At 47.8% G+C, this 27578-nt stretch overlaps 1 protein-coding gene and 1 pseudogene across 2 annotated transcripts in view; both read left to right on the forward strand.

The window, feature by feature from the left end:
* Positions 1-27578, forward strand: part of LOC119173528 (dnaJ homolog subfamily C member 2) — a 301565-nt gene that overhangs the window by 217182 nt on the left and 56805 nt on the right. For both annotated transcript variants that reach the window (XM_075896473.1, XM_037424336.2), the window contains exon 14: positions 20442-20539. In XM_075896473.1, the coding sequence (XP_075752588.1) occupies positions 20442-20539 (98 nt within the window). The remainder of the gene's footprint in view (positions 1-20441; positions 20540-27578) is intronic.
* LOC142818120 (uncharacterized) lies at positions 20546-27414 on the forward strand (annotated as a pseudogene).

The raw sequence follows: 27578 nt of genomic DNA on the forward strand, positions 1-27578 counted from the left end.
CTTGTGCTGCAACGTTGTACCTACAATGTGATTCTCGGTCTTGACTTTCCCCAAGGATGTGCCACTTTCGTCGACTGTAGAAGCGGTGAACTTTCCGTCAGCGGTGACACTCTTCCTGTCCTCGTCGATGAGGCGCCACAGGCGGCGAAGGACGCTCTGATTGTTTCCGATGAGCTGACAGTGCCACCATGGTCAATTAGGTCAGTTGCGGTGTTCGCACCAGAATCTGCCACATCTTTTGACGCCATCGTTGAACCTGCCATCGTTCAATGTGCAAAGAAAGGCATACTCGTCCCTCGTTGTTTGGTATCTGTTGATGAAGGAGCAACCTTTCTGTGGGCACTGAACTGTTCGCCAATGCCGGTTGTACTCCCTAGAGGAATGAAGCTTGGCGTCTTCGATGATTCCACTGAAGGTTCTGTAGCGGTCGTTAACAACAATGAAAGCGAGAAAGGTACAGTCTCTGGCAAGTGCAGTTGCTCTTACGAGTCGCAGATCCTAGGCATGATTAGTGCCATTTTGCGGTCACACGAGCAGCAGACGTTACGCCATCTGTTGAGGCGACATGCTTCTGTGTTTGACTTTTGCCAAGAGGAGGAGCCACTACCTTTACCATGTTCTCGCGCTCACTATAGGATTGACACCAGCACTGCCCATCCGATCCGACAAAAGCCTTACCGAGTGTCGTCATCAGAACGAAAAGTTATTGCCGACCAGGTTCAGGAAATGCTGAAGAAGGGTGTTATTGAAGAGTCCTGTAGCTCGGTCATCTTGGTTACGAAGAAAGATGGTGCCTGGCGGTTCTGCGTTGATCACAGAAGACTCAACGCCGTGACCAAAAAAGATGTATATTCGCTGCCTAGGATTGACGATGTTATTGACTGCTTACACTCGGCTTCATACTTTTCTTCAATAGACCTACAATCAGGATATTGGCAGATACCTATGCACCTTTCAGACAAGGAGAAGACCGCATTCGTGACGCCAGATGGACTGTACTAATTTAATGTGGTGCCGTTTGGGCTTTGCAAAGCCCCCGCTACTTTTGAAAGGTTTATGGACTCTGTCCTTCGTGGTCTTAAATGGGAGGTGTGCTTATGCTACCTGGATGACGTCGTCATTTTGGGCGTACCTTCGAAGAGCACAACGTCCGTTTAAGCCTTGTTGTAGACTGTGTCGGAAAGGCTGGCTTGATTTTGAACTCTAAGAAGTGCCGGCTTGGTGAACGACAAGCTTTAGTCCTCGGTCACCTAGTTGACAAAGATGGTGTCAGGCCGGATCCCCGCAAAATCGCAGCAGTCGGCACAGTCAAACCACCCTAGACACTGAAGGAACTTCGCAGCTTCTTGGGCCTATGTTCCTACTTTCGCCGCTTTGTGCTCCGATTCGCGGACGTAGTACACCCACTGACAAGCTTGTTGCGAAAAGGCAGCCCATTCGAATGGACACCTGATTGTGATGCCGCATTTTCTGAACTGAAATTTCTACTAACATCTGAGCCTATTCTTCGTCATTTCGGTCCTTCTGCTCCTACAGAAGTGCACAGTGACGCAAGTGGAATTGGCATCGAAGGTGTGCTTGTTCAGCGCCATGATAATGCAGAGCATGTTGTTGCTTATACGAGTCGATCTCTAAGCAAGGCTGAAATGAATTATACGGTGACAGAGCAAGAATGTTTAGTGGCTGTATTCGCCATTCAGAAGTTTCTATGTTACCTCTACGGTCGTTCATTCACGATTGTGACAGACCATCATTCATTATGTTGGCTTGTTACCCTCCGAGACCCTTCTGGCCGCCTTGCTCGATGGGCTTTACGCCTTCAAGAATTTGACTTCAGCATTTCGTACAGAAGTAGACGACGTCATTCGGACGCTGATTGCCTTTCTCGCCTACCTATGACCACGACAGAGGACAGTGCAGATACCCTTGACATCTGTTTTGATGCGGTCTCTCCCGTTTCCTGGCGCCAATATCTTCAAACGAAAACAATTGAATGATTTATCTTTAGACCCTTTGTTCGTTGACGCTCAGAATCTCAAAGGCAGTGGTCGCTTTCGCATTCGTGATTGACTGTTGTGCAAAACGAATTACTCAGCAACCGGCGCACGTTATTTACTGATTGTACCTCAAAGTCTTCGACGCGACGTTCTCCGTACTATGCACGATGATCCAACGTCAGGACACCTTGGGTTCATTCGCACCCTGCATCGAGTGCAGCAGCGTTTTTACAGGCCCCGAATGCGAGATTTTACGAAACAATGCGTTTCGAGCTGCGAGAATTGCCAGCGCCACAAACGACCTACCAGTGCATCGCACGGCCTTCTTCATCCTGTAGAACGGCCTACTACACCTTTCGAGCAAGTGGACATCGACCTATTGGGCCTGTTTCCGCGATCTTCGAAGAACAACCGCTGGATAATAGTGTGCGTCGACCACCTTACCAGATACGGCGAAACCGCTGCAATACCATCTTCTACAGCTGATGGCGTCGCTGCCTTTTTATTACGCTCTGTTGTTCTTCGCCATGGTCCACCTTAAGTAATCATCAGTGACCGTGGTCGCCAATTCATCGCGGACGCTGTGGAAGAATTGCTTCGCCTCTGCACTTCACAGTTCAGACATTCGACACCAGACCATCCCCAGACAAATGGTCTTGTAGAACGTACCAATCGAATTCTTACTAACATGCAATGTACGTCGCGTCCAATCACAAAAACTGGGATGAGATCTTATCATTTATTACTTATGCATACAATGCGAAGCACGAGACTACGGACTTTATGCCCTTCTACCTGCTCTACGCTCGATCACCACGCAGCTCTCTTGATACAATCCTCCCATTTAAGCTCCATACCGATGAGTCCGTGGCCGAAACATTGTGCCGGGCTGAAGAAGCCCGCCAAATTGCTCGCTTGCACACACTGGCATCACAAGATCGCTCAAAGCAACGATATGATCAACGCTATGATGCCATTTCATTCCGCAAAGGTGAATTAGTGTGGTTGTGGACCCCCCCCCAACGAAAACCTGGTTTATGTCAGAAGTTTTTACCACAGTACACAGGCCCCTACATCATTGTAGATGGCTTGACTGACTTGACCTACGTTGTGGCACGCTTGACAACATCTTCTCGTCAGTCAAATCAAACGCAGTGGGTGCACGTGGCTCGCCTCAAGAAGTTTCATCCCTCCAGTGACATAAACTCGCCCAGCGGGCTTCGTCTGTGAACCGGGGATTGCTACGATATGAGCCGGGTTGTAGTATGTGCCGGGTAGGTAGAAGAGGAAGACGACGTTATCTGGTGCGGCCTGAGGATTCCATCTTTACCGCGACTGCCGAACTTCATCCTCACCCTGTAAATAAATCCACCTATCCTTTAATTTAACCGTAACAATATTATGCCATAAAGGAGAGTCTTTGTCGCAATAAAAAAAAAGAAAGTGCTCAAGTCAAACTTGTTGAAAACGAAGGAGAGAGTGCTCATACGCAGTGCTCATACCTCTAATAATTCTTGAGTAAAATAGAATGTCATCCATAGTGAGTTGAGACAGCACCTCTTCTATTTTTACTATGTCAGCCAAATGTGCATGATCCAGCCATGCATCACCCACTCTTCTAGCTCTTTCCTGCCCGTTGCCTAGCCTTCGCGTGTGTTTTGTGGATGTTGGAGAGAGGACCCATCATGTAGTGCCTCATGATAAAAATCGTATGAGGTATTGTTTCGTTCAGTTGTGTACAGATTGTGGGGATCTGAGGCGCGCCTGCGACCATTTTGCGGGCATTCCGCCACACGGCCGCACCCTTTTGCTTTCCTGCTCTGTTAACACCACGTGGCGATAGATGGCGCCACGTGCGGGCACGGCACGCGATACGCGCGCCGAGGGAGTGCTCTTTTTTTCTCCGTGGTCGGCGCCGGGTAAGCACGTGTTTTCCTTCGTCCGCGTCCCCTTTGGGAATCGCGGACTGTAGCCTGCCTGGGGTGGCCTTGGGCACCCCGGCAGGCGTGTTTACTTGAGTGCTGGCTTCGGTAGCGTACGCGAAGCCCAGAGCGGTGCCTAGTGCTTGAAGTGGTCGTACCACAACGAGCCGCACTCGCCGTAGGCCTACGCGTACGAGGTTTGCCCTAACACTCGCAACCAGGCCCATTGGCCATCGTGAGAGTGCGCAGCATAGCCGCGAGGGACCTTTTCCCGACCGGCGTGTCAAAGCTCACCATTGCCAGCTGCGACGTGCTTGCGGTTTCGCCCCCGACGTGCTTGCGTCGGGGGCGAAACAGCAGCGAAAAGGGGGAGTCCCCATGAGGACGACCTTGGCTGCTATCCAGGTAAGCGGCGCACTGCGTAGCGGCCGAGCGGGGGGAACTTTCCGAAGGCCACCGTGCCGAGAGCGAACCCGTGACGCCGTGCACGCGGCGGTTGCTGCAGTCCTGAGTAGGCGCGATACCAGACTCCCCTATTTGGGAGAATGGGAGTTGCTTTCGGCAGCGAAGAGCTACTGAAGGCTCAGCAGAGTGATTCGTTTCGAGTCTCGGAGGGACGGAGCGTTGTATACGCTGCTTGCTTTGCGTTGGGCGCCGTTATACCGTCTTGAGAGGCGCGGAGCGCCGTTACGCTGCTTGTTCTGCGGCGGGCGCGATTAGGGGGCTGAAACAGCATGTGTCGCTGAGTCCCCGGCGGATTCATTTTGCTGGACCATGACGGGCTTCTGCTGAACTATATAGCCACTGACGACGAGTCCATCGACCCGTTAAGGTGGTTATGCCCAAAAGTCTGAGAGCCGCACTGTTGCGAGCCTCTCATGACGAGCCCATTGCCGGTCACCTGAGTGGCTCTAAAGTTTTTGCGAAACTGAGCAAGGTTGTGACTTGGCTTGGCATGAAGCGTGACATTTTTCGCTATTGCCGTTCCTGCCACGTCTGTCAAACGGTGAAATCAAGGGGTGGCAAGCCGCCCGGCTTGATGAAACCGATTGTCAGTGAGCGTCCGTGGCAAGTAGCCACCTGCGATCTAATGGGCCCGTTCCCCAGGAGTAAGCAGGGGTTCATACATCTGATGGTAGTTGTTGATCATTTTTCCAAATGGGTGGAGCTGTTTCCGCTGCGGAAAGTGACAGCGCGAGTGGTGCTAGAGAGGCTACAGGAAGTGTTTTGTCGGTTCGGCTTTCCAAAAAGATTGATCACGGACAATGCGTTGTATTTCACCGCTCGGGTGTTCGGTGATACGTGCCGTTCCCTAGGAATAGATCACAACACCACTTCGCCCTACCATTCTCAGTCCAATTTGACGGAGCGAACCAATCGTACGCTCAAACCGATGTTGGCGGCCTTTGCCGAAAGTCAAAGGGACTGGGCAGACCATTTGAGTGAACTCGCGTTTGCAATCCGAACCTCCGAGAGTCGCTCTGCTGGTTTCTCTCCCGCCCTCCTTAATTTCGGAAGGAAGTTGGCAAATCCGGTGACCAGTGTCATGCAATGCCAGCTTGGAGACGAGGAAGAACGGGCAGACTGTTCTGCTTACGCTTCCACACTTCGGGACAGGCTTTGTCGAGATCTCAGTAGAGCGAGGCAGAGTTTGGCATCGGCCAGGACCGAGCAAAAGGCCCAGTACGACCGAAAACGTCGCCACCTTTCATTTAAGGTAGGTGACCTCGTCCTGAAGCGCAACCACGCTCTTAGCGACACGAGCAAGGGTTTCTCAACTTCGCTCACTCCAAACTGGCTTGGTCCGTACCGAGTGGAGAAAGCTTGGACTCCACTCGCGTACTTGCTGAAAGACCCACTTTCGGGAAAACTCAGCAGTGCCCACATCGCAGACCTGAAAGCCTTTGCGTCGAGGTCTGACGAGCCTGCGCCAGTGCCCAGTGGCTCTTCGCGCAAGCGACGGCGCACACCCGGCGCGGCAGACCGCATTCGGACCACGCACCAGTATAATCTGAGGAAGCGGTCACCTTAGTGATTTCGCGCCGGACGGCGGGCTTATTTCCGCAACCGAAGGCCCTCATTTTTACTTTCTAGTCTCAGTTAGCTAACTTCTTTACAGCCAGTGCTTGCAAAGAAGTTTGTTCCGCCCAGTTACTGCTGCTGATTGTCATTTGAGTGTTGTTGTTTACTAGATGTTTTTTCCGTGTTTTCTTTTTTTTCTTCTCGCTGGAGGAGGGGATTGTGAATTGGTGCTTTAGCGTGGGGAGAGGGACAAAGGACACTCTGCGCTTTCTTTGCGGTGCGCGTTTGGAGAGACCCGACCATCGGAGGTGTGTGTGCGTGCGCGTGGCAACAACTTAAACAGTCACCGACCCCTGCACTACTTTGCACTCTGGAGTTGTTCGGAGACCTGCGGTCGTTGGGCAGCCCGGTTGTGCCCTGCTCCCGACCGTCGCTGATAAGCTCTGCTGGCCTTTCTATCACGGCTGCTGCACGAGGCCAGCTGTCGCAGACGCTGTGCACGACTCGACCAACGCCGCAGGACGCCTCGCAGCCAGTGGATTTGGCGACCATTATTCTAGCAGAAGGGCCGGCTGTCGCAGCGAGGTCCATCCGAACCTCCACCGAGGCCGCGTTCGTCAGACTCGCAGGCCTGTCGTCAAGATCGACGAGATGAAGGTGAGCCCTTTCCTCGCATGAGGGCCTCAACCAGAACTTTCGCCTTGCACTCTCGCATCCACGCAGTCACCCAAGTCAAACATTACGTGACGCTGCCCCTCCGAGCCGTGGACGCGCTCTTGCGTGAGCATCATGAACTCCCGTTACCCCTCTTCCGCGGAGCCATTATATTCCTCAAGTGTACTCTTGTGTTGTTTTATCTTTTTTTCTTCAGCAGCAGTTGCAGAGCGAGGCTGAGGCTAGCTGTTGCCAGTATGGTGACCCCGCTACTAACTGCAGCGGACGATCACTGCGGGTTCACGCTTAGCGAGCCACAGGGCCACTACTCCGTTTACTCGCGTGTAGCGTACCGCTCCGCGCGCGCTCAACTAATAAGGCGTTTAGCGCGGCGCGGCAAATAGACAGTGTTCTAATGCAAAAGTACACAACACTTTATTGCCTCTGGCGGCACCCCGAACAACAGTACAACGTCCGCTCCCGGGACGCGGGTAGCAAAGGCACCCGCACGCGGACGTTCACAATAAGAGGAAAACCGCAAGCACGTCGCAGCTGGCAATGGCGAGCTTTGACACGCCGGTCGGGAAAAGGTTCCTCGCGGCTATGCTGCGCACTCTCACGATGGCCAATGGGCCTGGTCGCGAGTGTTAGGGCAAACCTCGTACGCGTAGGCCTACGGCGAGTGCGGCTCGTTGTGGTACGACCACTTCAAGCACTAGGCACCGCTCTGGGCTTCGCGTACGCTACCGAAGCCAGCACTCAAGTAAACACGCCTGCCGGGGTGCCCAAGGCCACCCCAGGCAGGCTACAGTCCGCGATTCCCAAAGGGGACGCGGACGAAGGAAAACACGTGCTTACCCGACGCCGACCACGGAGAAAAGAAAGCGCTCCCTCGGCGCGCGCGTACCGCGTGGCGATAGATGGCGCACGTGGCGCCATCTATCGCCACGTGGTGTTAACAGAGCAGGAAAGCAAAAGGGTGTGGCCGTGTGGCGGAATGCCCGCAAAATGGTCGCAGGCGCGCCTCATATCCCCACAAGATCCATGCGGTGGCATCTTGCATTCTTCGTGTCAAAAAATTTGGCGGTTATGTTGGCTCTTTAAAAGATACTGTCTTTTGAGATAGTGTGTCGCCGTTCGTGGCGCTATGCAGGCAAACAATGGGGAAGCATCCCTGCGGCACTACTGCATCAGCTGACTTTAAGAGCAGTGTGTGCTGGCGGCAGCATTGCTTCGAGCCACAAATAAAGGCGCACAAGGGAACGCATTCGACACACGTATGACATGGAGAGGGAAACAGGTCTATCGTCTCTCAGTGGGAAAGCGCTCAGACTCAAGTGTGACGCAAGTAGCCCACACAGCATGTAGCGTAGTATCACGATTACTCCCTAAGCTAAGGCAGACTGACGGCTCCTGTCAAGAAGCACTCCTTTGCATTGGCATTGAAAGAAACAGGGAAGGCGTTGGTTGGGGCAAATACTGAGTGCACTATCGATGCAGGAAATTTGAAACAGTATGTTTTTATTTGCCATGAGTTTTCATTGTCTTCCCTCTTTGATTGTTAAACTGATATTCTTATGGTTGGGATTTTTTTTCCTTTTGAACCGACATTATGATATATGTCATTCATAGAAATGGTATGTATCATGCTCGCCTAGTGCTTCACTTCAGTGCACGCAACTTCTACTGTGCCGTGAATGTGACAATTTTTCGAGCTAAGCATTTGATAAACAGCTGCTTGTTGGCCTTCTCTCCTTGTTTACACAATAGCACCATTTCTAGGATAATAAAAACATTCACAGAAAGTTTTGCATGTGCTATACACCAAGTGATGCCATTTTCACTGCTCCAAACTTGCTCAAAAACATTTTTTTCATCAAGTTCACTTACTTTGCCAAACTAATTCATCGTTTGTTTTTTTTCTCCTTTAAGAACTGAAGACCAATCATGGATGTGAACAAATCATTTAAATTATCAAACCAATATTGCTTTCTAGTAATCACAAGTAATCGCCACAAGTACAATACATCAAAAGGCAGTCTACATTCCATGTATTGCATTAAAATAAAAGTCATGAACATTCATAAAATAATTTAACACACACATATATGAAGAAAAATTTTACATAAGCAATAAATTGTTCACAATGTCAAGACAACCACAGGATAAATATGTGAATGCAGAAATTGTACAAACACTACCCTCCTTCTTCACATTGGCGAGACAACAGGGGCTTCTAGCTTGCACGTGTACTTCTTTAAAATAACGTTTTAACGAATACCAGTTTGCGTTTTTCGTCTTACCGGAATGCATGTTTTTCATTATAGCTCGCCATACCTAGAAATTTATGTACGTACTTAAACATATACCTTTATGTTTTTGCAAACAGTTAGCATCACGCTAGCATCACCAGAAATGGTGATGCTAACTGAATTTAAACTCTATATAGCTTAAATAGGATTAAATCACAAGACTTCTTTACATTAGGTGCAGTATCCTCGTATGCGCAAAAGCATGAAGAAATGCAAGGTTAACATAACAATGGTCTCGACATCGTGCGTTATTTAGTGCAACGACAGTCATGAACGTGTTGGCTTACGCCTAATGTTTTTGAAGTGAAAATATATAAAGGTAGCTCATTTGTGATAACGTCGCTGCGAGGTTTTTGCACCAGACATACAATGCACAATGTTTCCATAATAACAGTTTTGCGATTGCCTGGTTCATTTTGACTCTGCTAGATGGCAGCGCTTATCCAGTCTGTCGGTGGCTCAAACGCTTACAGCTTCAATGTTCTAGGCCATTATAGCTTTGGTAGTCCACCTGAAACGTAATCACTATTGGGGTTTGCACTTCGGCTTAATTTGACTCTACGGCTGGTCTTCGCAATGCAGATATCACGAGTTCTTACAAATGAAGGTAGATTTGCGAGATACAGCTGCAAACGTAAACCCCCATACGGGGGTAGTTTATGTTCCGTAAAGGACTACATTCCATAAAGACTCGTGCATGCACAGATTCTATTCAGTATCCGGTTAGAGGGTAACATAAATAAGCATACAAACAAGGTAAAAGCCCCTAATACAGTTAAATTCCTTTATGAGAGGCATGCTCCGGGCAGCAGTTCTCGTCTTTTATACGAGATATCTCAGCAGGGTACTTTGTATGCATTTTCTTATCAACCCGTATTTTAGTGTAGGCACACTGTTGTCTCTTATACCCATTTGTCTCTTATATCAGTGTCTCTTTAAACGGGTTCGACTATAACCTCACTTTATACACTGATACAGACTAAGGAACACCGCAACGCTTTCTGTTTTGTCCTTGCTTCACAACTACTTTTGAAAGGTATGGAGGTGGGTTTGGTGACAGCGTTGGCACCGCACCTGCAGCAAGTGCAGGCCTTCCCTGGGAGAGCCGCACTTCTTTACCACCGATAATATGTACCTAATTGCCAGTAATCCCACTCCTGTGCCAACTGCACCAAATTGTGCCAAATCAGATTCACTGTGCGATCCTGATAATATCAATGGAAATTGTGCCAAACTGTGCCAAAGTGAATTTTGGAAGCATCTATCACCGGTAATAACCACGCCGGCGCATCAATACGTGTGCACCTTGTTCTTGGGGCTACGAAAGTCACAATCACGTACCTATATTTTATTGCGCTGAATAAACAGTGGCCACGCATGCGTCCTAATATCTACGATGCTATGTTTCGTGCTGAAGCAACTCTATTGTGCAAGACCGCTTTACGGCGAAACGTGCTCTCCGCATGGGCTCGTGACGTCCAATAGGTATCGTGAAACTGTGGCGGCGATTCATCAATGGACCTGGTTCATTCCAAAAACGCTGATGATTGATTGAAGAGTTGCGGGGCATGTAATGAAGCAATTTTCAATAATAACTGCACGTGAGCCACCAGAACGTCTGTTACATCTACCGTAATTACTTGAATCTAACGCGCACTTTTTTTCCGGTAAGCGAGTTCATAAATCGCATGCGCGTTAGAATCGAGTACAAAAAAAAAAATGAATATCGTCATTCTATTGCCATCGGCACTTCCAAAATGGCCGCCCCCTACGTGCGTCGGCATGGCGCGTTGGCCATTTCTGCCTATGTGTTTTCCATGTGCGGCACTTCGTACGTGTGCTGAGGAGTTCGTCATCTTTTAGTACATTAGCATCGACGGCATGGTAGGGCCGACTCCAAAAACTCGACGAGTGTACCACAATGCTGCTTTTAAAAGAAAAGTCATCGCGTGTGCCGAAACGGACAGAAATCGGGCCGCATCGCGGTCGTTCGGAGTTCCCGAAACGTGCGTGCGGGACTGGCGGAAAAAAAAGCAGGATATTGTCGACAGCAAAGATTCACGCTAAAGCTTCAGTGGACCACAGCAGGGTCGATTTCTACAAATTGCAAAGCTGCTCGGCGAGTATGGGATTAAGCAGTGAGCGGCACAGCGGCCCGTGACGACAGAACTGCTCCAAGTGCAGGCTATGCAGTTAGCCTTAGAAAAAGGGCTAATGCAGAGCCAGTTTAAAGGGAGCAGGTGCTGGCTAACTAACTTTATGAAGAGGAAAGGCTTTTCCCTCCGAAGGCGAACGGGCATATGCCGGAAGTTGCCGGAGGAGTACGAAGAAAAGCTTCAGAGTCTTCAGAGGTTCCTCCTAAACTTGCGGCACAACAACGGCTACCTGCTTGGGCAAATCGGGAATGCCGATCAGATGCGTCTTTACTTCGACATGCCTGGCACCACAACCGTCGAGAAGAAGAGGGCGAAGCAAGTTCGTGTGCTGACATCGGGCCACGGTAAAACTAGAGTGGCATCAATGCTCCGTTGCAGGTGAGATAGGCACAAGCTTCCCCCGTACCTCATATTTAAACGGAAGACGCTCTCAAAAGGAGTTGTTTTCCCGAGTGGTGTGATCAAGCGGGCCAACGAGAAAAATGGGTGCGCGTTGCAATCGATGTCTTAGTTTTTTTTTTTTTTTTTGTCGTGGAAACCAGGTGCGCGTTACAATCGAGGGCGCGGTAGAATCGAGTAAATCCGGTATGTCTGGACATCAGGATTCGTGCTTCGCGTCTGCAGAAAAACACGTAAATGGCGGGAACGCATCGATACTTTTTCTCTTAATTTACTTGATCTACGGATCATCATGTACAGTAGAGCTGTTTCGTAGTTTCTTCCACCAGTGCATCCGCATTTATGATTGGTGCGCTAAAAGCCCCTAAAGACCCCGCTTTTTTGAACGCGAGGTTGCTAGGGTTCGAACTGATAATTCTCGTGTGTTTTCTTTTTAAATGTCATCTCATTTATAAAAACATGCCTCCTGGTCGAAGCAGCCACAATTCTGTTTTAATACACATAGCTATAGTCAGGCCATTGCTGGCAGCACTGGTTTTGGAAGGCCTGTGAAGTGGCTATGCCCACGTCGGCCTCTCGCTTTCCAGAGTCAATAGCTGAAAGTTACAAAAAAAAAAAAATGAACATCATGGCATCGATTTTATTGCTTTGTTCTCAAGGGAGGGGTGGGGAGGCTGCTGCGTCGCTTGAAGTAGCTGGCATGCACTATCTCGAGGCATAATGAGACTGTTCGTGAACTTTCTGTGCTACTAACATCTGCTTTGCGTTTCGATAACTGATAGCACGAAAGCTTTGGACACTAGAGTGATCAATGTCCCTTTAGGCATCGTTATTTAAGTTACACGATATCGGATCTAGAAGATACAATTTGTTAGTTTCACTTATGCTCTTAGCAATCAATGCGATACCAACAAATTGTATTGTTATACCAAATAATAAGGCTTGACGTCCGTGCACTCGCAAAAACTTATTGCACGCGCGGTGTTCGATATCCGCGACTTGGGTGATTAGAGACCCCCGAAACTATTCTTGCACGCCTACGCACGTACAGATGGATACAGACTTGTCTAGAGCACCCAGCCGGCTGCTCTAGCTGGCGTAAAATATGTAAAGAGAGACGCCGTAATGCTACCAAACATAGTCGTACTGCGTTTTAGGCCCTTGTAATGTAAGCATCAATGGAAGCTTGTAGCTAACGTGAGATAGAAGTTATTTAGTGTGTGTACATTGTTATCAATATTCGGGCTTCTCTAAGCGAGGAGTATAGTTTTCTTTATATAAGCAAGCGCTTTAAGAAATTTGTTGCGTTTCGTGTGAGACCGTATTTTTCATGCATGCTTGTTCTCTGTGCAAGTTGTAGTGCTACGATTCTCAAATTAAGCTCCTGTAACTTTTCTCTGTGAACATCTTTATTTCGAATGTGTTCATATACATGCAAACAAACACATATGCCAGGGTCGTGCGTGTATGTATGTTCGTGCATATGTATATGTCATGTCCATGCATTCATAGCTTGCGTAGTGTGCATGCACAAATCTCCTTTGAATATCAACTACTGCCAAAATAAATGAACGAGTATTCGGAGGCACACGACCTTATTCATTAGAAACTTAATAACATGAATAGCGAATAAAATGAAAGGAGCACTCCTATTACAATCGAAACTACTTTTTGCCTTATCTCAATATGCAGTATTGTAGGCATAGCTCTGTAATCAAGTGAAGAGCTTGCGTATTCAGTTTTTGATGCGACCATGGAACTCGTTGGGATACATATATGAGCAGCAGGGTTTGCAGCGTAGTTACCTCGAAAACTGTTTAGGCTTTGCCTGTAGCAGTGTAGCAATGCAGCGCAAGTGAGCTAGCACCTTTCGGCGAGGACCGCTGCACATGAGAAGTGGCCTTTTTTTTTTTATTTTAAGACATACTGCAGTCCGAAGACCAAGCAGGTGGGCAGGGATTAATTACATAGAAAGCATCAATCCGCATGGTAAATTGGTACACAATTCTGAAAACAGTCCAACAAGTGTGAAAAAAAAAAAAATAGCAGTACACAAAGAAACATAGCGGCACAGTGAATGTTTAAAATATTGCAGAAAGTACACGCTTTTCAAAATTTGACACATCACGCGCCGAAAACACATCAACAGGCAATCTATTCCACTGCTCGATTGTGCGGGGAAAGGAGTGCTTAAAAAGATTAGTGCGTGCAAAAATTGGAGTTAGATTGTGCTCATGGGTGCTTCGAGTTGAACGAGATAAGCGGGGCTGAGAATATAAAGTCCTGGATTAATATTGAATTGTTGGGAATTAAGCAAAAACAGAAATCTTAGACGCGCAACCTGCCTCCTGTGTTCCAGGGTCATTATATTGTTGTTTTCCATGAGAAGCGATGGAGAAGCTCGGCTATGATAGCTGTTAAAGATGAACCGGACTGCCTTTCTTTGCACCATTTCTAATTTGTGAATGTCTTTTTTAAGGAATGGGTCCCATGCTGCGCTTGCGTTTTCGAGTTGCGGCCTAACAACAGAATTATAAGCTAGCAATTTAACACGTGGAGGAGCGGCTTTTAGTTTGTGCCTGAGGAACCCGAGTTTTCTGGAGGCCGATGCGCAAATTTTGTTAATGTGACTGGACCAAGTTAGTCGGCTTGTTATAGTAACTCCTAGATATTTATATTCGTCTACTTGTTTCAGCGTGTGGTTTCAGCGTGTGGTTATTGAGCCTGTAGGAGGACGTGAATGCATTTTTTTTGTTAGTTACCTGGAGCAATACAGATCTGTCACAGTTCAGTTCCATGGACCATTTTTCACACCATTCAGAGACAGCATCAAGGTTACATTGCAGGTTACTTTGGTCACTTGAGGATGAAATTCGTTTAAAGAGTACACAGTCGTCCGCAAACAACTTTAAACCAATCGACGATGCGTCGATAACGTCAGAAATATCATTGATATAAATTAAAAAGAGTACGGGTCCCAGCACGCTGCCCTGAGGAACACCGGAAGTTACAGGGAGAGTATCGGAAAAACAGCTACTGATTTTAACAAACTGCTTGCGGTTAGACAGATAGCACTGGATCCATTTTATGAGTGTTATTGGTAAGCCAATTTTTTGAAGCTTTAGGATTAGTTTACTGTGAGGAACGCGGTCGAATGCTTTGCTGAAATCTAAAAAAATGACGTCGATTTGTTCAGCCTTATCGTTGCGGCCTTTCTCAACCTTCTTCAACCTCTGGCTCGCTAGGCAGGTTCTTCAACTTGAAGTAAATGTGACACAGTTTGCCGAAGAGGTGTAATGTTTGCGCGCACAATGCCACTGTTTCCACTGTTTGGCGAATGAAATCCTTTATGCCAATGATAATGAGGCGGTTTTGTGGCCGGCTACATTTCACCTTTGATGAAGAAACGCGATTCGATACCACAATCAAGAAATTTGAGCAGAGTGCCAAGCAAAAGTACGGCGGTGATCCTGTTAATTGCCGCCATTTTTGTTTTTTCAGCCAGTGCTGCCAGCACACTGAGCGTTTTCTAGAGTTGCAAATTTCGGTGTGGATGGGCTCAGTTTTGGAGTAGTTTCACTTGGAAATTCGGGAAATATAATTCTGGCGACGAACACTGGCTATGATGTAGCGGTCGCAGCTCTCGAATGTGTTATGGTCTGGTTGACGGCATTGATTATATTGTGGTCGTGAGGTTGCACTGGCCATATGCCGTTTGTGTGGCACGTATGATCTCCTTTGTCCCCATTTGCTTGTGCATCTCGAATCGATTCATAATGACTGGATGGTGAATGCAAGCGAGGTCGAGCATGTCTCCACCAAGGTTGTCCAAAGGCATCTCGATTTCCCTCCGAACTCGTCGATGCCTGATCGACGGATACCGTGCAAAAAAAAAAAAAAAACACACAAAAAAACACTTCATTGTTGTCCAGATGCCCTTCAGTGGCAGTCTGAATAAGCTGTTTCTTGTCGGGAATGGACTGGGGGGTGGGGCTCGAGTATATTGGCTTCTTGTGGCTGGGGTGTAGGCTCAGTCATGCTTGGATACCCGCCTAATGAAACGAGCTGACTCTTGATGGATCATCATCTGTCAATTTTGACTTCTTTAAGCGACATGTCACTCAGCAGTAGGGGAGCACCTACACATGTGGCCAATGGCTGCGTTAAAAGCTGAGAATAATGCTTTGACACGACCAGCACCTCCTTCCCAGAATTCGCAGTCAGGCTGGGCTGCTGGTGTGCTCTAGCGGTGAGCTCTGGGATTGCTTCTCTTAACAGCTTTGAAGGAGTTGTGGTCTCTGCCTCTGTCAAAGGAGTTGTGGTTGTTGGTACCGACACCAAGTCCAAATGCTGAAATCATGAGCAAGGTCTCGGTTATGTGTGTGCGTCCCTGGGATGGTTGTGACACTCTGCACTGCACAGTTGCAGCCTCGAAGTAGTGATCCTCCAGAGCTCCGTCCTCGGTTGCGGTCTGGGTAGACTGGGTGGCAGCAGTGAGCTGGTGGTCAGTTGGTCCAAAGGTAGCTATGAGCTTATTGCTCCACTTCGCCCAGGACTTCTGCCACATGCCTTCGTATGAATGCCATGCCACGGCACCATTTAGAAGACGGTCTATGGCTATGGACCATCTCTGAGGCTTCATCCTGGCCTCACGCACTGCTAGAGCTTTGACAATTGCCACCCAGCTGTCTATGTTGTCCTGGAACTCGTGGATTTTCAGTAGTTCGCAGACGGCCGGTGATGGTGGGGTGGCAGGTGACAATGCAGAGATCATCAACGCAAAGCAGCCCAGTTGGTGTGATAGCTGCATAAGAGATGACTGAAAGCTCTCTGCGTCGCTCGTCTGGGCTGACCGCAAGGTTGTGCGAGGGGGCTACATCCAACACTGCGTTAAGGGCGCATAATGCTGGCAACATTGTAGTAGCTTGCTGAAAGATCGATACTGTCAGTTCGTAGTCTCGACGCGGAGTAGTGCGATAGTACGCCACAGGTCCAAGCGCTGTCAGGTGTGAAGCCCCTAGAGTCGGGAATTGCCATCTTCGAGTGAGTAATAGTTGAAGCACTCACGCCGGTAAGATTGATGAGCTGGGAAGCCTAAACGGCGTTCTTTGGCAGCTCGTATGTGGGAAGTACTAGCTACGGAATGTAGGCCATGGAAAGCCAACATTTTATATATACTAGAGCTGTGTGAATAGCAAAATTTTAGGTGTGAAGTGAATTCGAATATTGAAGTGTGAGTACGAATCGAATATTCATAGAATTCTCAAATATTTTGAAATACTCCAAAGCGAAATTGCAGAAAAAAAAAAAACTGGAGAGGGTGTCTAAGCTGATTCTTGAGATGGCAACATGAGATCGTTTCTATGGGCCAGTTTGCAGCGCTGGTAGGGTAGAGTTTTATACTTGTCTTATGTTACGATTTATCTTGGGAGTGCTTGCAAAGTGTTGGATTGAGAGAGAGATGCGAGTCAGCGGTAACACGGCAAACAAATTTTAATACTACACAAAATGGCAAACAATCTGACACTCAAAATTAACCCCCAAAAAGAAACATGTACACAATAATCGGCTATACAAAGAAACCGGAACTAGTATCAATCCGAGTCAAGTTCAGACCTAAGCCTAATCTTACTCTAGCCTAAATGGCTTCTCGGTAGCTACGCTCGTTCTACAGTGGCTTGAGTAGGAAAGTGTGATGAGCAGCAAGCAGCGCCTAGGAAGTGCATTAAAGCCTCTGACGAGAAGCTGCGTAAAGGCGCGCACAGTTATTTACACATTGTTTGCAAGTTTCCGACACTTTTCGTCGAACACGTTCGTCCTCGTTGTTTTTTAAAATCGGGGTGGCACTCTAACATCAATGCTTCTGTATGCACTCTCATAGCACGAAAACAAAGTCATTGCTTCATCCCAGGGTACAACGGGCTACAAGTCAGCTAAAAAAAAGCATGCATTGTTCGGCGATCCATAGGACGAAGCTCTGTTTGCGCAGTAGCGGAAAGCGATCTCGCGCGCTGAAAAAATCAGCTGCTTCAAGAAAACTCGGCTGTGTTCAAGCTGCGCTTCGACGAAAGGTACATCTTCCGGCACTTCGAGCACACTGTGAATGGTGAAATTGTCCGCATTGATAGGGGTAAGCCCATAGGCATTCTTGCTGTTCGGGGGGGGGGGTCATTGCAGGGCGCCTCCTCCCTATTAAATCAGTGCATGAAGCAGATTTTTCACCCCCCTTTTATATGACTCTGAAAGAGTGCTCCGCCACCTCGTCAAAATAAAGAGAAGATTTAGCGCCAACCTTTCAGGTACTAGGAGGGTCGCCCGCCCCCTTTGCCCATCTCGACCGGGCGCCATGGGTGGGCCTTTCGGAGAAGCTCTTGGCATTTGTAGACGCCCTTTTCAAAGTGCTTTAGCTACAACGAGCTTCACAGTGACAGCTTAAAAGAGCTTGTTTTCTGCTTGAAAAAAAAAAAAAATGTCACTCTGGATTGCGCACTACATGGTCTGAGCCTCACCAATCAAGTGACCAAGTTTTTTCTGCTCATCCATTTGCATTTTTACACAAAGACACTCCACAAGGAACGAGCATCTTCCTGTGAAAAAAGGAAGTACCTGAACCTCAGGCGCGTCACTTAGGCTTGCAGTCCAATGTTCAGTGGGGCGCTTGTGAATTATCAAACTTTTTTTATTAGGGATAAGAAGGCACGTGACCAATTATTAAAAATGCATTGTTATAAACAGATAGTGGTCACTACTTGGAAGTGCATTGTATGACCTGCGTGCAGAAAATAAAAGTTTTTTTTTCTAGATACCGCTCTTGATTCTCCTCTCTGAGTATGACGTTTTGAATGATGGGGCTTTATTTACAGATTAGTGCTTGAGGAAATGATGGTTCTCTGTGGAAGGTATTGAAAGCAATGGCTCACATAGATGATGTGTTTCAGTGCCGTCACGTGCTCACTTTCGGCACCCTGTCAATATTTCAGTTCAGTCGCGCACCCGCGTAGGCATCCTGTTTTCTAGAACCTAATTAACATATTTTCTCGGTCACCATTTGAGGCCATGCACGAGCAACAAGATATATTTTAAATGTTTCACATTACCTGCGCGCATGGTTGATTCCAGTCTCTGCGCAGCGCATCGCCGCCTTAGTGACGTGCAAACCTGTGCCTGCGTCACCTGGTGGTTTCCTCCCAAGGGGTATCCGCTAGCCGCCGCGTTCATCACACTTCCATATTCTAGCAACTGTAGCTCATGCGATCCCGCAATAGTAGAACATTCGTACTGTTCTGATGCCACCCTCAGAACTACAACTAAGTGGTACCATCATCGAAGTCGTCCTGAAAGACGTCGTTGAACAAGCTGATCATCTTCTCTGCCAGTGTCTCCTGGTCTTATTCGTCATCTACAGCCCACTTGATTAAACCCATCTCGTCCATGGCCTCATTGATGACGTACTCCGATGACTGGTGTGGGCTGCTACCATCCCGGTGCAAAGTTAGACAGCTGCAAATCCAGCAGGAACTCCTGGTCAAGGGTGCGGCAAGTCCGGGCAGCCTCACTCTGGAAAACCTTCAAGGTCGATGGCCACTTCTCGGGCCTCTCACGCCGACATCCTTCAGAACCGAGCGGCTATGCTACTTCTGTCGTAGTAGCGACTTTGGGTAAATCCAATGTCTTCGCAGCTCGGAGCCCCATAGCACAACGACAGCTCATCCTCTGGGACTTCCCATTACGGCTCAGGTCGCGTGCCACGAGCCTTTCTCCAACCAATCTCGTACGTGAATGTGGCGCGTCAGTGCAACATCGGGGGTCTGGTGCATGGACACAGCATTCCAGCGTCTGGCATGTGCCTCGTGTCCTCTTACTCATGAAATCTTATCAAGAATGAGGCAATGCAGAGGCTTAACTCTATTAGTAGTACATGCTTTGGTGCAACCAAAGTGTTACTGACAACCCTTTCCACGTGAAAGGCAAAGATTCTACTTCCTCAGCCTCTCCTTTTCTTTCAACTTCTGTGGAAGAAGCCCAACAAATTTGGCATACAAAGTTGTGCTCTCTCTGTCATAGTGAGAAGTGTCGAATCTGCCTCGTTGACATCAACATACAAAAACTTCATTTTATATTTCAGATTATAAAAATCTCTGGCGTTCGATTTGGCTGACTTCCTGCCCAAATTTCAAGTCCAAAACAGCTTTAATGAACCCCCACCTCTGCCCCATCTATAATCTTTATGTTGAAACCATTATTTTCTTGAGTGAATACATTTGCGACCGTAGCTGAACCTGAAAGGCAGCTTTGTTGCAATGGAGTAAGGCATATTGAAAATTTGAAGGGGTCACTGCCAATTGGATGGTGCCGGTATTTGTCATCGGGAAGTTTCAGTGTGATTTGGGTCGAACAGTGAAAAATATTCAAAATTTTAAATATTCACGTACCCTGAGAATCTAGGCAAGCTGCACAGCCATAATTATGTTCATATAATCACGATCATCATCATCTTGTATATACAGAAATCTGTCCCGTGTCATTCCTCATTTCAGTCTGTCCTATAGTTTGCTATGGTGAGAGGGCATTGTCTGCTTGGTTACATGGGCCGTCCACTGCAATTACTATGGCCCTTTACAGTAATTTCATGACTCTATGGCTACTTCTGCGCAGTTTTCTTTCCTTCATGTGTTTTCACTATCATTACTCCCTCTTTTTTTGTCTGTATTGTCACTCTGAGTGTTTCATAATTTATACTGTACAGCCCTTTTCCTTTCTTTCGACTTTGTTGTCACACTTTTTTGTGTCTGCTTTTGTTCCAACTCCCCCAATATGCCCATTAGGGCACCTGAAATCATATTCTTTTAGATAAACGAAAAAGTGTTTTGAACTTAGTATGCTGCTGTGTGATGGCTGTGCAATGCGGAATGCAAGGAGGCATCCCGGCCTGTACGAAGCGACCCCTTACCTCACGTTCTGTCGTGCTCTTTGTGGCAGGTGGGAAGTTGTTGCGGCCTTTCTCAACCAGCATGGAGCCGCGTCTGATCGCACAGCAAAGGAGGTGCTCGGCAAGGCCAAGAGCTTGCAGAAATTGGGTGTGTAGGCTTTGCACTTATGCTAGGTCATGAGTTTCCTGGAGATTTTATTCTATTTTACAAATTGCTTACTAAAATTGCATCACGAATATTTCAGTATCTTTTCAACTGTGCAAATTATAATCTCAGAGTTATAAGTAACAATATCAATTGTACTCTTTTCTTCTTCTGTGTGTTTTCCCTGAAATAGCAGCCATTTTTTTACAAGCTGCAGATTTTCAAAGTTTACCAGAACTGATGCATGTGAAATTCACAATCATAATGTATAGTCATGCTCAGTGTGAGTTGCAACACGCTGTCTGGGCTTGAAATAGTGGTAACACTGCAAATCGGCCCCTACATAGAAAAGAACTGGTGAATTAAGCAGTACTTTCTGAACCAATTTGTCGGTGTTCAGGCTTGGGGGCGCTTTGACAACAGCCAGCATGTTGCAAGTCATATTGAGCATGACTGTGCTTCATATCCTTGGAATCTGCAGTATTTTAGGCAGCTGGTTATGCCTGATATACTGTTATATTTGCATGCTACAGCATGCGTGAATTGTTAACAGAAAATTGAAGATGCTTTGAGTTCCCACCAATAAAGGGGAGATGTGAGTCGAAAAATGCATGTTTATCCCAAGATTACATATTTTTCTATTTATTTGCGTTTGCTAGTTTAGCTTGTCTACTTACACGACAAAAATCTAAAGATTGTAATTCAATCCATAGTAGGTTAAAATCCTTTTTAAAGAGTACAAGGTTGCTACTGGAAAACCAAAAATAAGTCATTTTTTAGAACCCCTGGAAAACTTTCGCCTTTCTGCTTGCCATTACATTTCATATGGCGAGTTTCCTAGAGCCACGTGTGAAAAATAACTGTGATTGCCAAGCTTTCATGATAGAAAAAATAATTTTCTTCTATCAGAAACATATCTTTATCTTATAGATGAGCCTTCATTTATACAGTCGATCCGGTATATATCAAACTCGGATATATCAAATTATTGGCTATATCGAATAGTTGAAAAATCTCCTTTAATTTTCTATGCAAATGCATGGGACCGGTGTCCCTGTATATGGAACTCCCGCACAGCAGGACATCCGCTATATAAAACGATGCGCCGCGCCAAAGCCCAGAAAGTGCATTTTTTCTAGAAAATATGGATCAATTTTTGGCCGTGTTCTAACAAGTTCCGATCCTTTTTCGGGCGCAGGTGACAGAAAAACATTGTTCTTCTATCGCGCTGATCTGGTTCGTTGCGCGGCACTTGCAAAACCTGCACGTTTGATGCATGATCCGCATGTCTTAGCACGTTGGCATAGTGTTTTCCAAAAGACCACAAGGGCACCAAAAAGAACATGCGAAGTGGCTCGGTGATCTCATTGCAGTGTTCGCATTCCCTTCCTTCTTTGTCAGTGCACATTGGCATGTGAGCCTAAAAAGCTAGGCAGTTAATTTCCTCCTTCTCAACTAGCTTCTACAGTAGCTAAGGAGGAATGATGTTTGAGGTTCGGTATGGGTCCCTTTGATGACTTGAGTGCATGGTGGCAGCGCGAAGAAAGAGCCGTAGTCCAGTGAAGAGACGCTTTATTGCAGCTGTGACGTCATCCTGCTGCATTCCGTGGCCGCCTGCTCCAGAGACAAGCGCCAAGACACGCGCTATCTTGGTTTCCTTTATCCGGTTATCACGGGAGTCATGTGATCATTCTGACTGTATATATTTCACGACGAAACATTAAAGGGGGCTTTTTTTCTTGGTCACGATGTAACGAGCGTCTTTCGATCACTCTGACGAGCTTGACATGGTGTCAGAAGTGGTTCCGATGTAGCCAACTAGCGCTTCAACGGCCCCGTCAACAAGCGAGCGACTGGCAGCTGCGTCTACAAGAACAAGCCGTATCGGCGACAACGCTTCAGAATGGCGGGAATCAAGCCTCCTAAGCTCTTCGACTTCCAGAACGCAGCGGACTGGCCCGCCTGGATGGACGAATTTGACGACTACAGATTCGCGTCTGGGCTACATGAGAAAAAGGACGAAGTTCAAGTAAGGACTCTTCTCTATACTGTGGGCAGAAAGTCGAGGGACATTTCGGTCGCTAAACCTAAAAGACGAAGAAATGGAGGACTTCAAGCTTGTAAAGTCTAAATTTAACGACTCCTTTGTCCACACCAAGAACATAATCTACGAAAGTGCTCGTTTTAATCTACGTCGCCAACAACTGGGAGAAACAGTAGACCAGTTTTCAACCGAGCTTAGCAAGTTAGCCGACAGACGAGACTTCGCAGGCATGAAGGAACGCCTAATAAGAGACCGCTTCGTAGTAGGACTACGGGACCAGGTTCTTTAGGAAGAACTGCAGATGGACCCCAAGCTAACGATGGCCACTGCTTTGGCAAAAGCGCGTACGAGCGAAACTGTAAAGCAACAGCAAGCAGAACTAAAAGAGCATGAGGGCACAGTCGCAGAAGCTTGCGTCGCCGCAGTAAAGCCCAAGAAAGCCGCTGCAAAGAGCACGTTTACTCGCTGTCAGAAGCCCGCTTATCATCAAAATAACTGCAGTTATTGTGCCGGACCATTTCACTTGCGAAACAAGTGTCCAGCGCAAAAAGAAATGTGCAGATTTTGCCAGAAGTTGGGCCACTATGAAAAGGCGTGCCGAACAAAGAAGCAAAGAGACACAAATCTCGATAGCATCGCCGAAGCTGATGGCAAGTTTATAGGCACGGTCGAGCACTGTGCGAACGCACAATCTGAGAATTTCGTGACGGTAAAGATAAACGACCAGACGCTCCGCATGAAAGTAGATACGGGAGCCGAAGTGACAGTCGTCGATGAAAATTATCCTCTTCTTCCGTCTTCTCTGGAAAACGCAGCCGATCTTAAAGGACCTAGCAATACTAGCATCCGTACAATCGGAAAGTTTGACGCTAAAATATCTTGGAAAGACAGCTGTTCACAACAAACCATTTACGTCGTGCAGAACTTGCGCATGCCCTTGTTGGGACTACCAGCCATAAAAGCTCTGGGAATTGTTCGCTTCCTACATGAATTAGACACTGCTGACAATATCGGAAGCAAGTATCCCAAGATATTCTAAGGCACGGGTACCATATCGGGAGAACACACCATACGCCTTGTGCCACATGCAATCCCGTACAGTCTGTCTACACCGCGACGGGTTCCTATTCCCATGAAAGAAAAAGTAAAAGAAGAACTGGACAGGCTAGAACGAGAAGGAATGATACAGAAGGTCGAAGAACCGACAGAATGGTGCGCGCCTATCGTTCCTGTAATAAAGCCGTCTGGAGCAGTGAGGATCTGCATTGACTTAACTCAATTGAACCAGTTCGTCAGACGAGAGCGTCATCAACTGCCAACAATTGAGCAAGTTATGGGAAGCTTCCAGGAAGCCAAAGTCTTCTCTAAACTAGACGCGCATTTTGGTTTCTACGAGATTAGGCTTTCCGAGGAATGTCAAAAGCTCACGACGTTCATTACACCGTACGGGCGGTACTGCTACTGCAGGTTGCCGTTCGGGATTACATCCGCACCTGAAATTTTTCAAAGAAAGTTTTCGCAAGTTCTAGAAGGCCTAGACGGCGTACTGAACTACATGGATGACATTCTGGTGTACGGCAAGAACCAAGTGGAACACGACAAGCGGCTTTGTAACGTCCTCGAACGACTTCAACAAGCAGGCGTAACTCTCAACAGGGAAAAGTGTTGTTTCTCAGTTAAACTGGTCGCATTCTTGGGGATGATCTTCGATGCCGACGGCGTGCATCTAGACCCCGAGAAAGTTAGAGCAATCAAGCAATTGCCCAGACCCCAAAACGTTGCTGAGGTTCGATCCTTGTTAGGTATGATGAACCATCTCGCAAGGTTTTTACCTGATGCAGCTTCAATGTCTGCTCCTTTACGCAGCCTCCTCAACAAGGACAGCGACTGGTTTTGTGGACCTCAACAAGAGACAGCTTTTGAGAAGATCAAGACCACTCTCAGCTCAGACAGATGCCTGGTGAGGTACAACCCCCGGTACTCGACAATTGTATCGGCAAACGCGTCTTCACTAGGGGTTGGCGCAGTACCTCTCCAGGATCAGTCATCTGGTGAGAGACGTCCTGTTGCATATGCCTTCAGTCGCTCACAAAAACAGAGCAGAGGTATTCACAGATTGACAAAGAAGCATTAGCTTTAACTTGGGCTGCGGAACGCTTCGACGAATTCCTAAGAGGCCTCACGTTCCTATTTGAGACAGATCACAAGCCTATCTTCCCGCTACTGGGTCGAGATCCTCTTGATTCTCTACCGCCAAGAATTCAAAGGTTCAGAATGCGTCTTATGCGGTACTCGTTCACGCTAACACACGTCCCGGGGAAAAGCATTGCTACGGCGGACACACTTTCTCGCGCGAGAGTGATGAACACTGCGCTTACGGTCGGAGAGTTGTCTGAAGCAGACGTTTCGGCTCACGTGGAGGGAGTCATTCAGTATGCGTTCTCTGACGACATGCTCGAACGCATACGCTCAGAGCAAGCAAATGACCTTGAATGTGCGTCGTTGCTCGAAGCTTGTATGCAAGGTTGGCCCGCTAAGCACTACACACCACAACTTCTCAAGCCATTCTGGGCGCATCATGGTAACATCACGGTATGCAAGCAGCTGGTTTTGAAGGACTCAAGGCTGGTGATTGCACGAGCGCTGGGGAAAGAAATGCTTCGGAGGGTTCACGAGGGACACCAGGGAATTGCACGCTGCCGCGCGAGCGCTAAAGAATCTCTCTGGTGGCCAGGAATTGGCAAAGACATTGCATAAACCGTGGCCAACTGCCAAGCATGCGCCACAGAGCGTACCCAATTTTCCGAACCAATGATTCCATCGGAAACAACCGAGCTGCTATGGCAGAAAATCGGAATTGATTTATTTGAGATGAAAGGAACTGTCTATCTTGCCGTTGTTGATGATCACTCCAGGTATCCTGAGATGGCCCTGCTGGATCGAGGAACGTCGTCGAAAGCGGTCATCCAGCACCTGAAAAGCTGCTTTGCCAGACATGGGATACCGCAAACGGTAATATCAGACAACGGACCACAATTCATCTCATTCACGTTTGCTGATTTTGCAAGAAACTACGGCTTTAGGCACGTCACAACAAGTCCTCGTTACCCCCAAGCCCACGGGGAAGCTGAGCGCATAGTAGGAACTTTTAAAAGACTTTTGAAGAAGGCAGAGGACCCCTACATCACATTGCTGAACTATAGAAACACGCCGGGTCCAACCGGCTATAGTTCAGCGCAGCTGCTAATGAGCCGCCGTTTACGCTTGAAAGTACCCTGCATGCCATCCGCGCTAAAGCCAGAAGTAATAAAGGCTTCTTGGAAAGAGCAAGACGAAAAATACAAACAAAAACAAAAGATGTATTTTGACAAACGTCATGCTGCGAGACCTCTTCCCTGTCTGTCCGCAGGCACTCAAGTATGGCTCAAAGACAGAGGCGCCGAGGGCACGGTCCTTCGTCCTTCTAAAACACCGAGATCCTACTGGGTCCAAACTGAAGGAAAAACCATACGCAGAAACAGGCGTCATCTCTTCCTTCTCCCACACGGAGGAGAAACAAGCCCCGTAAGGATGGAGCAGCATCCACGAAACAGCGAGCCAACGGACGCGACGGACAAAAACATCGTAGCTACCAAGTCGTCTGACATCCAAGAGCCTCGTTCATCGAACAAAACTTCAAGTCCTGAGCAAAGAATGACGCAATATGGGCGCGTCATATGAGCTCCGAAAAGACTTGGTATTGATGATTAATTTCTGAAATGCTTTCCTTTTTTTGGCAGGCCCACGATGGTTGTAAAACGGGGAAGATGTGACGTCATCCTGGTGCATTCCGTGGCCCCCTGCTCCAGAGACAAGCGCCAAGACACGCGCTATCTTGGTTTCCTTTATCCGGTTATCACGGGAGTCATGTGATCATTCTGACTGTATATATTTCACGACGAAACATTAAAGGGGGCTTTTTTTCTTAGTCACGATGTAACGAGCGTCTGTCGATCACTCTGACGAGCTTGACAGCAGCCTCAGGCGTCTGCCTTAGTCCAAGCCCGAACCTCCGCTCTTCATTTCAGATTCAAACATCCTCTTTTCAACCCTCGGTTGAACAAAGGGACTTCACACAAGCCAATCACACATGTGGGCTGGCATTGCCACAACCAATTGCAGAAACACGTTCATAAGGGACACTGCATTGGTAAAAACCACGTTACCAAATACAACACGCAAAACGATAGGTTCTTCGTGTGTTACACTCTCTCCCATGCCAGGCCATGCTGCCTTCGTCGGCCGACTTCTGTCGGCAGCCGTATTCACGCTCGAGCCTCGTCAGCTCTCTCATTAAATGTTGCTTCATAGAAGCCTCCTTAAAAGCAGTGAGTACACCGCTGGTATGAGGTAATCATTAGTGGCGTGTTGTGTGCTGCGCAAATAATGCGGATGATGCAGAGCGCGGAGCCAGTTCCCGACCCGTCAACTAACGAAGCTGATCGGTTCCGCGAAGGTGAACGCGGGAGACCTGCGCACGGGAAATAAAGGAGACTCCTTTGTTCACACGGTTGTCGAGCGAAGCTGTCAAGGTCGCCCCCGTTTCGGACTAGAAGGGGAAGTCTTACTCAGAAGAGCGTCTGGCAAGAAGCAGGCCAGGCGCCACCGTCTGAGCAGGCCAGGCGCTACCATCAAAAAGCAGGCCAGGCGCCACGGTTGGGCTCTGTGCGCTTATACCAGGTGTGCATGCGACAGCGAGGCACCCCGACATATTGACAACACTTGGTAATGACGTACAGCGAGGAAGGATATGCTCGTCTCCATGCCGCAACCATGGTCAGCCCAGTGGTTGCATCCCCGCGGCATTCTCAGCACACATGCATGCCAACAATGACTTAAACTCAGACAACGGCGCGTGGCCTGCTTCTTGCCAGACGCTCTTCCGAGTAAGCCTTCCCCTGCTAGTCCCAAACGGGAGCGACCTTGACGGCTCCGCTCGTCAACCATGTGAATGAAGGA

The sequence above is a fragment of the Rhipicephalus microplus genome, chromosome 5 (genome assembly GCF_043290135.1).
Source record: "Rhipicephalus microplus isolate Deutch F79 chromosome 5, USDA_Rmic, whole genome shotgun sequence".
Classification (NCBI taxonomy): Eukaryota; Metazoa; Arthropoda; class Arachnida; order Ixodida; family Ixodidae; genus Rhipicephalus; species Rhipicephalus microplus.